General features: G+C 38.1%; 1 protein-coding gene across 2 annotated transcripts; it reads left to right on the plus strand.

Annotated features, from left to right (window-relative positions):
- Positions 1-4,474: 4,474 nt before the first annotated feature.
- Positions 4,475-12,780, plus strand: LOC120786100 (NLR family CARD domain-containing protein 3-like). Of its 2 annotated transcripts, XM_040121221.1 has the most exons (12): positions 4,475-4,587; positions 4,782-5,070; positions 5,257-5,309; positions 5,504-5,740; positions 6,032-7,913; positions 8,142-8,309; positions 8,693-8,860; positions 9,103-9,276; positions 9,659-9,832; positions 10,304-10,477; positions 10,622-10,671; positions 12,175-12,780. In XM_040121221.1, exons 2-12 carry the CDS (start codon positions 4,814-4,816, stop codon positions 12,690-12,692), a joined length of 3,855 nt encoding a protein of 1,284 aa, XP_039977155.1. In that variant the 5' UTR covers positions 4,475-4,587; positions 4,782-4,813; the 3' UTR covers positions 12,693-12,780. The 2 variants fall into 2 exon arrangements, with proteins under 2 accessions (XP_039977155.1, XP_039977164.1); XM_040121230.1 differs by lacking the exons at positions 8,693-8,860; positions 9,103-9,276.
- The last annotated feature ends 2,094 nt before the right edge of the window (positions 12,781-14,874 follow it).

A 14,874-nucleotide genomic window follows, 5' to 3' on the forward strand; every position in this document is an offset into this window, starting at 1 on the left:
TAACATAACAGTGAAAGTTTTCAGGCAGAAGCTGCACAGAAAAGCAGGAGTGCCATTTTCCTTTTAAATGGTTGGCTGCACTTCACCTCCTCGGTAAGATTACATCAGCTTCTCTGGCATTTTTGCCCTTTGCTGAGTTTTATGAAAAGCTAGGTGCCATTTCATACATTGTGTTGTGTGAAATTTATGTGTCTGAAAAGAAGAATAATGAGGCCTAAGGTGTACAGTTTATAGTAATATTATGGTTAAATGATTCTAATTTGGAGATAATAACTTCTCTTTTTTGCTGGTAAGCGAACTGCCTATCAGTATTTTCATGAAAAATGGTTAAATACATATTTTGGCTTTATTAAGAGGATTTGGTTTAGTCAAATTACTGTACTCACTCAATTGTGAGAACAGGTTTACTGGTGTATTCCACTGTAACACTCATTTTTACTCTCACTGAGAGTAAGGTTTGTAGCTCAGTGTATAAGATTTATGTGTTTTATTGCTTAATCCAGTCTTGGATATGTTCAAACGGTTGAATGCACATTTTGGAAAAAAGATATTTTTATTGTTTGGCCTTATGATACAAGCTAAGCATATTTTATTTGAATGATTGCAACATGCATTTGAGAATATGGAAATTGAACGTCAGTGCTTAATGAGTTGGAATGCTTTGTGATGTTGCACAACATATGATAAAACATAAGAGGAAGACAGAAAAGAGATTATATGCCTGTTTTAAATTGCAGGTCAGGTCTCTGTTTGAGTGAGATTCAGTTCTGAAGATCCAGAGATGTCATGGTTAGTGAGCTTCAAAGCTTGATCCCCTGGTGCTCTACAGTAACAGGACCCCTGTAACAGCCGGATGAACAGTCTACCTCGTGGTAGGATTTTTGCCAGTCTCATGGACTGGTATCCGGACCAATCTGACCCTAACCTGAAACGATTTGAATCTTATCCCCAGTCTGATCAGACCCTGTGCCAGTATCATGACAACTTGGATGAGCCTAGCACGACGCTAGTAATAAACCGGCTCATTTATCTCTGGGTTTTCCTATCCGGCTACACGCATGGGAATGAGGCAGAGTTGTTGATTAAAAAGCGAGATCATCCGAATCATGGAAGAAGTACTCAATCTGATATGAGATAAAACAGTGACACTTGCAGGAAACTTCATTTAAACAACAGCAAAAAAGTGAAATTCAAAAAGTTGAAATTTATACAATATAATTGCATAACTAGAATAAGAAGCTGTAGAAACTAAATACTTTTCAAATATTAAAGTAAGTTTAAGGCTTTACATAAGTGTGGAAATGTCCTTATTATAGAGTGAGTATTTTTTCCTTTTTTCGTCTGATGATGAACAAACTATTATGAAATGTGACACACGCAGATTTCCACTAATCTGACGGTCTCTGGTCAGGTTGTTGGCAAGTTTAGATCTGATCCTCAGAAGTCCTGCAGCATGGGTTACCATGGCGGTCTACCCCGGTTAAAAGTTAGCCAGCTTTATGATACCGGACAACATGAGCTAAGCCCAGAGACAGCCGGTTAACCTGCAAGCCACGCGTGGTGGCACAGGGCCCTTGACTTCAATGGACCCTCATAACTGTGGAGAAAACTCAACAGAAAGACAATACACAACAGCTAAAGGGATCACTACACCAAACCAAAACTTTAAAGGACTACTGACACAACCAGGGACACATTTCTGATGGTGTAAAGGACGCAGGTTTTTATTGTCCCTCTTTTGTAAATGTGATGCAAATTTAAAGCTTATAGTTGACCGAATTTATTTGTCTTGCTCGTTGTGTTTGTGGTTATTACAGTAGTACTTAGCTCCTTCCACACTTACACAGGAGTTGCTTACATTTGTCTTACTAGCCTTCTTCTTTGGAGTACATATGACTGCAGAGTTATATATCATACAGGTCAGAATATTGGTTTAATGCATGCATACATAGCAAGTTTAGTTAACATTTAGGCTTACGGATTTCAAAGGTCTGCCCTTGTGCTTGAGCTGTTGGTCAGGCATAGTTCGATATTATGCTGTATATGAAGGAGTGGGAGTGCAAGTGTAAAGGGACTCATTAGACCCACATTGAATGTCCGCTCCTAGCAACGGCAATAGACCCAAGACCATTTAAAATCACACACCCACATCCACGTTGTCACACACATACAAATGCACACACTGGCTTATTAACAGCTGACAGCAGAGGAGAGGGCGCTTATAAAAAAAGAGGGTGAAGACAAGGGGGAAAAAAGATGGCGCAGAGAAGCCAGATAGAAGAAGCAGAGGTGGAATAGATTGATTATTCAGTCCTTTCCCTCCTTTAACATCTAAGTTTGTACCTTTAAACTGTTTCAAGCATTTTCAATGAGAACGAATCTCGAAGCTCCAATCTCCAATGTCTGCTTCATAATTATTCAAATTCTTAGACTGGTCAAAAGGAGGATCAGAAGAAAGCATACACCACTCAAGGTTTGAGTCATAAACAGTGGTGTAGCATTTGTTTATTGAAAAACTAATTTTCAAATTGTGTCATGGCAAAGGCATTTTACTGGTAAAATGATTTGTTGTTAGGACTAAGCCTCAGTCTCCAATGACAAGAAAGGATGTGGGCCTTACCTAAACCCCAGTGATCTTACTGCACTTGACAGAAACTAAGCCAAAATGCTTCAGGAATGAGGGATATCACTCATTGTACATCACCGTCTCAACAAAAAGTTCCTCACTTTGTATTGTATCTTTGTGTCTCGACTCTCTCTCCCTCTGGCGCCTGACCTCTGACGAGCTCATATTAGATAAGACCCGCCCTCTTGGTCTTTGGCAGCCAATCAAAATGACAAATGACTAAGCTGTAACTTTGAGTATGGTAATGAATGGCTTGCAAAAGGACTTCATAATGGACCTCGTGTTGCACTTTCAACCATCACCAGAGATTTTGTATGTTTACAGTTAATACGTGGTTAAATTGGTTAGGTAATTTTTTTGTGCATGATGTCTTTCATCACTAACTGTGAATGACATCACATCCTACCCATGTTATGCAGGGAAAAAAATATTATATTTCCTGATACCAAATATTTTTGTGGGAGCAGCTATTATGAGCATTACGTTTTTCTGTAAGTTGCCACTTCCTTGGTCATGCTTTCTTTATATTATTACCTTGACTAATGTTCTCATTTAGGAACAGTGAAAACGGTACGCTACATTAGAGCATTGTGAAATGTCTACACTTAAGATTAAGGGATTGCACAAAGCTTTTTAAATTTGTAGAATTATTTGTAGATAGTATTTACTTTTATAGGAGCAGATCATTTGTAAGAGGCCGACCTCTGTTGAGGTCATGGAGAATTGTTTACACTTAAATTCAGCGGCTGCCAAATTTTTGTAAATGATTTTCAAGTGATTAAGTGATAAGTTTTTCCTCTATAAAAGGCAAGGAGTGTTGATAAATGCAGTCTGTGCAATAAAAGATACTTGAATAGACTTCAGTCTGTGCTGCGTAGTTTCACTTTTCCCCTACAAATGATTAATCTATTTGCAATCGACATTCTGCAACTTCTAAAACGTCAAGAAGTCGATGCTGGTTTAGGTCACCTCAAGTCTTGTGTAATCAAGCTTACCACTTAAGACATGTTTGTATCATCTGGTATTTAAATCATTTATAATAAAGTGTATTTTGGAAGACAGGAACAACTTTCTTTCTGAACAAAACCAATAATTCTTCATCATCATCCGTCATATAAACTTGATTCACAGGTTAATTTTCAGTGAATTGTCATGTAAAGCCAGTCAAGTAGCTAGTGCAGACTTTTATATAATTCTGCATGTTTTATAGGATGATGGAGTGATACCTACACTGTCCTGGTATTTTTGTCAGTATAGTAGAACCATTATTTCTTGGTTTATATGTCAAAAGACAATTTAGATGGATGTGATACTACAGCTGCATCACACAGCACTACACCAAAAACGCAGCCCAGTTCAGTGAACGTCTGGCTAATAATTAATAAAGGAGAGCTGCCAACTGCCCAGCTTTTAATATATCACGTTTGGTTCTGACCATGTCAGACAATGTGCTTACCCGGGAATAAGTTCTCTTGCAAGAAGACATGTAATACTGCCTGGATGAACTTGTACTGTGCACAAACATTAAAAATAGGGCTGATTTTGCTCCGAAAAAAGTGGGGTTGGGCGTGTCCAAAATACGTAGCGTATGATTTTGATAAAGAAAAAAAGACATATGTACCACTCAAAAAGGAAAAAAAACCTGTTTTGCAGTTTCTGTACAGCAAGGGGGAGATCTCCTAAATTTTTTTCAATTTTTTTTTCTCCCTCCCCCAGAAACACACACACACACACACACACACACACACACACACACACACACACACACACACACACACACACACACACACACACACACACAAACACGAACATTTTCTCAACTGGGTCCGCCCACCAACTGCTCGCTTACTGTTTATGACAAAAGCTGTCCCTCTCAGTACAAGTTGATACACCCATAGGCATTCAAAATGCTACAGGATTTTATTACTGCTGCAGCCTACCACAGGCCCTCGGACACAAAGGTAAAACAACACGTTTAAAGTATTTGTGCCAGTTTGTGTGTGTGTGTCTGTGTGTGTATGTGTGTATGTATGTATGTATAAATAATTATAGATATTGAGATGTATACAAAAAATGCATGAATAGTCTGGTCAGATATCTTACATACACACAAACTACTGGTCGTACTTATTTCCATTTAAATACCAAATGACAGATTTCCTGAGCTGTCACCGAAGGAATAACACCATGGGGAACCAATGCTCTGCACTCAGGAAGGGTAATATAAAGGAAAAGGACCGTTCCAAACTCGACCAAAAGAACAGTGAGGTTTCCACTATTGTGAAAAGTGGAGAAAAGTCTCCTCTCCTCCAAAGACGGTCATCTCTGCAGGAGGAGACTTTAAGGAGGCAAGAAGAAGAGACTTCCTTTGAAGAAAATGGTTGTAGTGGGAAGTGCAGCACTATGGCTCATGAGTACGCTGTCGTTCAAGATAACACCACAAGGTGAGACTTGCATCATTTTCACATTAAAACAGTATTTTTGTATGTACATAAATAAGTATGTATTTTATATATATATATATATATATATATATATATATAGAGAGAAAGAGAGATAAAATGCTAATAGTTACAAGCATTGTTAACTCTGTAAAACATAGCTGTCTTTTTTTTGTTTTTTTTTCCCAGTCCTCACCACTCTGAAACACATGATCCTGCTCCAGTCACCATAGAGGAGAAAGGTGAGTTAAAATTAATAATTTGAGGAGCAAACACTATCTTGATTTTAATTGATCACAAAATGCCAATCACAAGAAAATTATGTACATGCCCTAGAGGCCATTAAATCTGCTGCATACTTGTAAAATAGGTACCAGTATCCAAAATCTGATGCTGTCATGATGACCTGTGCCATCATGTGTTTATCTTTGTGAAGAAGCCTACTGGGTGGACAACAACAGGGCTAACCTCATTCAGAGCGTCACTTCAGTGATGCTGATAGTGGATGAGATGCACCAGCAGCGCATGATCCATAAAGAGATATATGCCAACATTGAGGCTGCCGGTACCAGTATGGAGCAGATGAGGGTGCTCTACGGCGCCCTTACTTCTACAAAAGCCAAATCTGCCTTTTTCAGAATCCTTCGGGAAATTGAGCCAGCAACATGTGAAAGTATGTGAAGTCTTTTAAATGAGTTGACCTCTGTTGAAGCCTTTGTCTAAAACATAATGATAATAGAATGTTTATAATGATAATTTAAAATTTCAGACACTAAACAGCCATAAAACAATGACCCAGGCATTTCCCTTCTTAATGGCACAGCTTGGTGATAAAACATTGTTTCAATTTTAATACACTAACAAGTTCAAATGCACTACACAGTTCAAAAATATAACTGTATTTCTCAAGAAACCTCTTTGATTATGTTTTGATATCACTGTTTTTGTAACTCTTTCATTGCAGCAGAAGATGTTGTCGGAGAAATAATCAAAAAACACAAAGCATATCTGAGGGAAAGGCTTAGCTATGAGTCCGAAGGCACAGAAAGAAACCCTAAAGATGAAAAGTCATTGGACCAAATTTACACAGAGCTTCACATTATACAGGGAGAAAGTGAACATGTCAATAAAGAACATGAGATCTGGGAGATTGAAGATAAGGCAAGGATTCAAACAGCTGAGGGCACAAAGATCAACTGCAATGACATCTTTAAAAGTACACCAGAAGATAGTGTGTCACCTGGGAAAGACAGAAGAAAAGTGAGAGCTGTCAGAACTGTGATGACAAAGGGAATTGCTGGCATTGGAAAAACTGTGTCCGTGAAGAAGTTCATCCTTGACTGGGCAGATGGGAGAGCCAATCAGGACTTGGACTTCATATTTGTACTACCATTCAGGGAGCTAAACCTGGTCATAGATAAGAAGATTAGCCTTGAGACACTTGTGAGAGAATTCCATCCAGAACTTAAAAAAATAGCAGTTTCAAGAATATTTGCTAATCGCAAAGTTTTGTTCATTTTCGACGGTCTCGATGAAAGCCAACTTCAACTGAATTTCAAAACAGCCGCAAGACTGACAGACGCCACTGAGGAATCATCAGTGGACACTCTGGTGACCAACCTCATCCGGGAACATCTTCTTCCCTCTGCACTTGTCTGGATAACCTCAAGACCGGGAGCAGTTCAGCGCATCCCTCGTCAGTATGTATACCAGTGGACTGAGGTCAGAGGATTTAATGACCCACAAAAATTACAGTACTTCAGGAGGAGGGTTCAGGACAAGGTCGTTGCTGAAAAAATCATTAACTACATTACAATGTCACGGAGCTTATACATTATGTGTCACATACCTATCTTCTGTTGGATTGCGGCAAAAGTTTTTGAGCAATTGCTGCTGAGCAACAACGTTCATGATGAAAACATAAAAATACCCACAACTCTTACTGAGATGTACACACACTTCCTTATTATTCAGATGCAAGTAGCTACTGAAAAGTACGACAACCAGGATGAGTCAGATACAGAGGAGATCTTCAAGTCAAATAAGGAATTCATTTTCAAATTAGGCAGGATGGCATTTGAACATCTGAAAGAAAGCAAAATCATATTCCATGTCAATGATCTGAAAAAATATGGCATTGACACAGACAAAGCTGGGGTTCATTGTGGTTTGTGTACAGAGATATTCAAAGAAGAGAGTGTGTTCAACAGAAAGAAACTCTACTGCTTTGTGCATCTGACAGTTCAGGAGTATTTTGCTGCTTTGTTTGTGTACCACAGTTTTGCAACTAAAAAAATTGATTCTCTAAGCCTCAAGGATTTCCTGCTAAAAGGGTCTGAGGAACATTTGAAGTCTATCTTGGATGCAGATCCAGTTGATCTACCATTGGATGAGCTGATTGAAATCACAATAGCTAATTCAGCTCTGAGAAAGACAGGAGAACTGGACATGTTCCTGAGGTTCCTTATTGGGATGTCTCTACAATCAACACATGGACTGCTGCAAGGCCTGATTCAGCAGACAGAGGAACACACTGCAGTTGTTGAGGAAATCAGGAAAAGTCTAACAGAAATAGACTTAGGCGACTGCTCACCGGAAAGATGTCTGAACCTTGTCCACTGCCTGATCGAGCTGAAAGACAGTTCTCTATATGATACTGTGCAGCAGTATCTTAGACCAAATCATGATCCAGAAACACAGCTTTCCCCTTTTCAGTGCTCAGCTCTGGCTGACTCAATTTTAATGTCAAATACGCCTCTTGATGAATTCAACCTGAAGAAATACAGACCATCAGCAAAAGGTATTTTTAGGCTTGTCCCAGCTGTGAGGAACTGCAGAAAAGCAAGGTGAGTTGGTTACTTAAACTGTGGTATACTCGTATCTGCGTTGCATTCAGTCACTTTGTTGGCACTCATTTTACAGTGGAAAGTAAACGATAATAAGTTCTTTTTTTTTACATATTGCACGCACAAGTACACAGTATAATGCTAGCATAGTGCCACCATGGCAAATTAATTGTATGAATCTAAAAACATCATCTGAACTTGCATGATTGTCTTTTTTAATATCTTCAGAATCTCAGGGGTGCATCTCAATGCTTGGCTTTGTGAAACAATCTCCTCAGCTCTTCAAATGCCAAACTCTGTGCTAACTGAACTGCACCTGATGAATAATACCTTTTATGAGAAAGGTATAAAGTTCTTGACTGATGGCCTGATAAACTCTAAAATAGAAGCTCTGAGGTTAGTAAGACTATTATTTTGTGTGTTTGTTTTGCTAGTTGTCTTTTCGTTTCTTCTGTCCTTTGTTTTTAGTACATTTAGTACATCTTACGAGCAGTAAAATACCTACAATGGCTGGTCATTTCCATATTTGAAGTTCTTTAAAAACAAGCCCGCGGGGTCTGCGGGCTTAACCTCTCATCCTAGAGGACTGAAAAGCCTCAGCCAGCTAACTGAAGATGAGCCCCACAATATGAAACGCAACAAACAGGGACATTTACTAACTACTGCGTCCACTTCTATCCAGCGTTGCCAACTGTTTGCCATGCCGGCAGATGCATGGCCCCAGGAATGTCAGTGTTGTTTGGTCTGTTGACCTGTTTTTTTGTCGTCTGTGTTTGTAGTCTCTCAGGTACGGGATTTTCAGAAACAGAGTGTGAAATTTTGGTATCAGGTACCAAATCATTCACCTCAAATCTAAGAGAACTGGAGCTGAGTGGAGATGTACTGAAGCGGTCATTGTGCTCTTTGCTTTCTGCTGTGCTTTGCCACTCTAAACTGGAAAAGCTCAGGTCAGTCTCAGACATATTGCTCCCCTCAACAAGTTATTAATTTTAAATAAAAGGTTCTAAATCTGATTTCTTGGCTATGTCATATGGCAGAAATGATACATAAGTTCTTCCACATCATAGGACTGTTTGTCCTAATAAAACAGCCAGTTCAGATGTCTTTGAATGAATTAGCTGGACGATGTGACTTATCTGCAGTGTATATTTCTAAGTAAATGTCATTTTTATCATCTTTGTCCCAAAAGACTGAACCGAAATGGTGAGACTAGAAAAATCTGTAAGGAGTTAGTGGCGGCACTCAAATCCACACCCTGTTACCTGCGAGAGCTTGAACTAAGTTACACCAATTTTAAAGACTCAGAAATGGAGATCCTCTCAGCTGGGTTGGCAAGCACGAACTGTTCACTGGAGGTATTGAGGTAAAGAACCTTATTACATTGCACTGCATTTAAAAAAAAAAAAGATTGTTCCAACAAGTCTCAATCTCAGCTGCAACTCCATCAAAAATAGAAGAAATACAGGAACCAAAATGCAATACATGTTAGGAAGTAAGCTGATTGGCAAATTGATGTCTAACAAGGTCAATTTCACTACTTTATGAATGTTTAGTAGAACATACATCGACTCATCACATTAAGTCATAAAAACTAAATTGTGATCATATGTATAGACAATTTAAAAAACCAATATGCCTCACTAAGTAAATAATTAACAACAGTGTTTTTTAAAATATGTAAATATTTTTCAAAAATTCTGTACGACGTTAAGCAATTCAATCATATTCCTACATTTGTCATACAGTCTCAGTCACAACAATCTCACTGAGAAAGGTTGTCGGGTGTTGGCCTCAGCACTCAGCTCTAAACCTTCGCACTTGAGAGAGGTGGACCTGAGCTACAATGACCTGCAGGACTCAGGAGTCATGGCACTCTGTCATGCACTGATGAACCCACACTGTGGTTTGAAAGCACTAAGGTCAGTGTAACAAATAGCTCAAAATAACGTTCACTTTACTATTTGATATTACAAATATATCTACATGTACATGTGTGTGTGAGGACTTGTGATACATGAGCTGCATATGTTCATGTATAAGCTATTATGACGAAGGGGTAATGTGTTTTCTGCCCTGGAGCAATTTTCTTACATTAGCAGGATGACTTAAATGTTTTAGTCTCTTCAGGTAATTATTTGATAACAATCAAAAGATGTAGTAATGCTAACATAGAAGCATAAAAGCACTTTGCTTCAGGTACTGTGCTTCTTTTGGTCTGCCTCCGTCTCTCAATATGTCAGCTTGTGTGATACATGGTGCGACGTGTCAGCAAAGGGAGAGCCTGATAAATAACTAATCAAATGGGGCTCGTGTCATGTTAACAAGTGAAAATTTCTGCTGATAAGGGCATCTACCAAGCGCCTAAAATGTCACTTGTTTGATTTCTGTAGGTTGTCGTTCTGTAAAGTGACAGGAGATGGATGTCGCTCTCTGGCCTCGGCTCTGAGGTCTGACCACTGCAGCCTCAGGGAGCTGGACCTGAGCTTTAATCACCTCGCAGATCAAGGAGTCCAGCTGCTGACGGAAATACAGAGGGATTCGCGCTGCAGTCTGGAGAAACTCAAGTATGCTCCAACAGACTTTTACCATTTTATCACTTTTATCATTATTCCAAGATTAATTTGCATGATTCACTTTATTCATTTGATTTGAAGTGCATATGTTACAATATTATTGTTTTTATCTTCTGTCCCTCTATTTAACATCAGTGTGGACCAAAATGAAGAATGCTGGTTTGACTTGACGCTACTGAGACAGTGTAAGACTCTTAAAATATCTTTAAAATTAAGATTTAAGGATGTGATGTTAAGTGGAGGCCAATTATGTGGTGCTGGTATCACTGTGCTATATTGCTATTTATTTAGTAAGTCAGTGATTCCCAGCCAGGGGTACTTGCTCAACTACTTTCAAATAAATAGAAATGACAATTTGGTTGAAAAATAAATATCCACATACTGAGTCAGTTGCAACACCTGATCATTATGTGTTGCAACAGAGATTTGTCAAAACTAGTAACAAACAAGCAGTGAGGTCTAAAACAATTAAAACAATTAACATTTCAAATAGCTAGGTAAAAGTAATGGATAAATGGTTGAAATAGATAGAAAGCTTAAAGGTAGTAAAGAAATTGTGAAAAACCTAAAAGTAATCGTTAAATGGTTATAATGTTTGGCTAAACAGAGTGGAAATGGTTGAAATGAAGCTGAAACTAATAAATAAATTGTTGAAATGTTAGCTAAAGGTAATGGAATTGAAACAGATGGCTGTCTGAGATGCATACATGGTGAAAGAGCTAAAGGTAGTGTCAAAAGTAATGGATAAGTGGTTGAAATATTTTGTTAAATTTAGTGAATAAAAAGTTGAAACAGACATCCAGCTTAAATGTCAAAGATAAATGGTTAAAAATCGAATAGTAGTGTGAAAAGTAATGGATAAATGGTTGAAACAGCTAAAAGTAAAAAATGGTTGAAAAAGTTAGCTAAATGTGATGAATAAATGGTTATCATGTCCAAATTCTGACACTCCAAGTGATGGTAGTATGAATGCAGACTTGACAAAACCAACCCAAACACTGATAGTTCAGTTGTATGAAAAGATTATTGTAACAATATCCACATTTATGGAATTAATACTGTCAAATAACACGGTTTACCATCAATTCAAATGAATGCATTTTGAAGCACGACAGGTGCTATCAATGAAACGGTACGTAAGTTCAACTTACTACACAACAAAGGGGTCCTGATATACAAAAACGATGGAGACTGAAATCTGCCAACCAATCAGAAATGATTATTTTCTGTGGTACGATGCTCTTTGTAAAAAGTGACACTCCGTTCTTCTACAGTTCTTCAGCTTCCGTAGAAATGAGCGAATGTACAGAGATAATCAGATACCACACAGCCTGTATTGGTTAGTCTGCATTTATTCTCTACTGGAGTTACACAGGTTAAAGTAACAAGTATCAGATGTGGGAAAGAACTGATGAGACCAAATGTTCACATACGCAATTTAAATGTCAGCATGTCAAATAAATAGTTGTGGTTCCTGGGTAAAAACCTCCACATACTCAGTGAAACAGTCTTGTCTTAAGTTTGAGGAACAGAACATTTTCAGATTGTCCAGAATGGTTTGACACAAATGTTAAGGTATCGCTAATTTGACGATAAAAGATTTGACAAAAACAATCAGAGATCAAGAACCACGCTCACACACTGGTACTACTCGTCCAATTAATCTGTTTCCTCTGTCTTAATTGCAGATGCCTGTGATCTGACTCTGGACCTTAACACAGCAAGTGTGAATATAATTTTGACAGAGGGGAACAAAATGGCAACATGGGTGGTAGAGAAGCAGCCATATCCTGATCATCCAGACAGATTTGAAAGTTATCAGGTGCTGTGTGAAGAAGGTTTGACAGGTCGCCATTACTGGGAGGTTGAGTGCTATTCCGCTGATGTTGGAGTGGCATACAAAAGTATAGACAGGGTGGCAGACTGTTCAAGTGAAGTTTCTTTTGGAAGAAATGAAAAATCTTGGTGCTGGTTTGATGAAGGGTCATTTTGTCATAACAATTCCTGTCTAAAGTTCATGTACTGCTCTACACGCAGAAGTACCATGGGAGTGTATCTGGACTGGCCAGCAGGTATTTTGTCCTTTTTTGAGGTCCTTCCTGATAAACTGATCCACCGGTACACCGTCCACACAACTTTCACTGAACCACTCCATCCTGGTTTCACTGTGGCTCAGGGATCAATTTACCTCTGTAAAATAAAGTAATCAAAAGTCTTTGTGAAACTGTCATACTGCATGTACAGCCAGAAAGGGCTAATCCCTGATGGCTACATAAAAAGACATTGATACAATACATGTTGTACAGTGTTTAATATGGAAATGAATCTTAAAATGCACATAACATGCACTTCTACTAATCCACAGATTAGTTGCTGAAAGACTAAACGGTAGAGGTATTTAGAAATTAAACAATAAATAAGAATAAAGTAAGTCTGGGAAATAAAAAATAACATTTAATTAACAGTTGTAATAAACAGGGGCCCGAAAGAACATCAAGCAGAGTACATTTCAAACCAGTACAAAAGAGGATTCACAATTGTACTTTTTTAATTAGAAAAAAAATCTGTTTACTGGCCTTCAAAACCAGTGAACTTTGTTTATAAATTATATGGTCTAAGGTCCGTGTTACACCACAAAGCTCTAATGTGTTGTATTATGCAGCACTAGCAATAAACAAGCAAAAATTAAAGTCTACGACACTACCACATTTATATCACATTAGTGGCATTAAGCATTTTCAAACTGTTTTGGTGTAAGAAAATCTTCTTAAATAATCACAATAAAATCAACTCAAAGACAGATACAGTCACGTACAGTGAATACTTGAGGAACTTCGCAGCAGAGGTGAAACATGCCTTTGACAGAACTCAAAACGGGGGTCCAATTCATTGTCTGAATTTGGCCAGACAACATTTGGGGGCTCAGAGTTGCCTAAAAGACTTGGTGCCAAATTTAAATGTTTAAATTTGGCAATTTAAATGTTTGTTTAAATTTATTGTCAAAAGGAAAAAGCATTTAAAATGAGTATTAAAGAGATGTATATATTTGATGGATAGAGCAACAACCAACAACAACCAGTAACATTTTTAAAATAATTTCTGAAAACTTTTCTTTTCTTCTTTAAAAAAAAAAAGAGTTTTATTAATGTTTGGCCAAAATTCTGTTTTTCCATTTCCACTGTTTCAAGTGTTTTATTTATTATTATTATTTTTTTAATTATCGTACTTTATTCTAGGTTGCTTGTTCAGTCTGTGTACGTTTATTTGCCGGACTTTTTGCTGGAATTGTTTTAATTAGTTTTTTCCCAGTTTAAGTTCTTTGTGACTTTGCTTTGAAAAGTTATACAATTTATAATAATTTTTTTTTTACATTTTCTTTTCAATATTTATACTTGTTTTATTCCATATACTTGGTAGTGGGGACACTCCCACACTGTGGGACTCATCTTCCATAGAAACGAGTGAACACTGCATGCACAGACAGGTCTCCATTCTTTCTCCCAATTCTCTCCTTCCTTTTCTACTTCCTTTTATAAGATGACATGCTAGAGGCTCTAGGCAAAATCTCGATAGAGAGAATGAACCTAAACACTATAAATTTTTTTTTTAAAAGCCGGAAAAAACCCCCCCACAAAAAAACCCCCCAAATACTAGCAATGCCTCATTTTTGACGCCAATCACACAGGACATAAAGCTGATCCTAGAATAGCCCTCAGCTGAGAGCTGAGCCCCCCATGCATTCAGCTATGGTACAGTAATGTGTGTTACTGTAGAAGTGCTGGCAGCGGAGACAGTCCATCATAAAAATTAAATTGACATCAGAAATGCACAAAACTTTATAAAAAGATAATAATAGGCACTGGAGTACAATTGTTAGAGCTGTGGAGGATAAATCATCTTTGGAGAGTTAGTAATAATAATGAGGCTGGCTCCCTGCAGCCTGGTAAAGCTTGTTGATATTGCTCAAATATGTCAGTCCCACTGAGCGAGCAGGCTAGACAGCAGTTGCCACTATTTTCCGTGTAACTATTGAACATAAATGCAGCAGATATAACTGCGGGAAATGACTGAAAGATGGATCCGATCGATTGTCTGTGTCTTGTGTAGTCGTTGGTGTAATTTGACACAAATACTGACAGTGTTTCCACTTCATCGGTGCCTCCCAACACACACACACACACACACACACACACACACACACACACACAGATTTGGCAAAGACATCGATACACAGGTTTGGCATATTTGGAGGGATTTACACAAGGACTCACAGCTACGTGCCGGTACACCCAAACTGACTTTCAGATTTTTGCCACATAAAGATACACACTTCATCACACACACTGTATGAAAGTAACAAAACCCGCAGAGTAACTTCCAGAAGTTTC

The sequence above is a fragment of the Xiphias gladius genome, chromosome 3, assembly GCF_016859285.1.
Source record: "Xiphias gladius isolate SHS-SW01 ecotype Sanya breed wild chromosome 3, ASM1685928v1, whole genome shotgun sequence".
Taxonomy (NCBI): Eukaryota; Metazoa; Chordata; class Actinopteri; order Istiophoriformes; family Xiphiidae; genus Xiphias; species Xiphias gladius.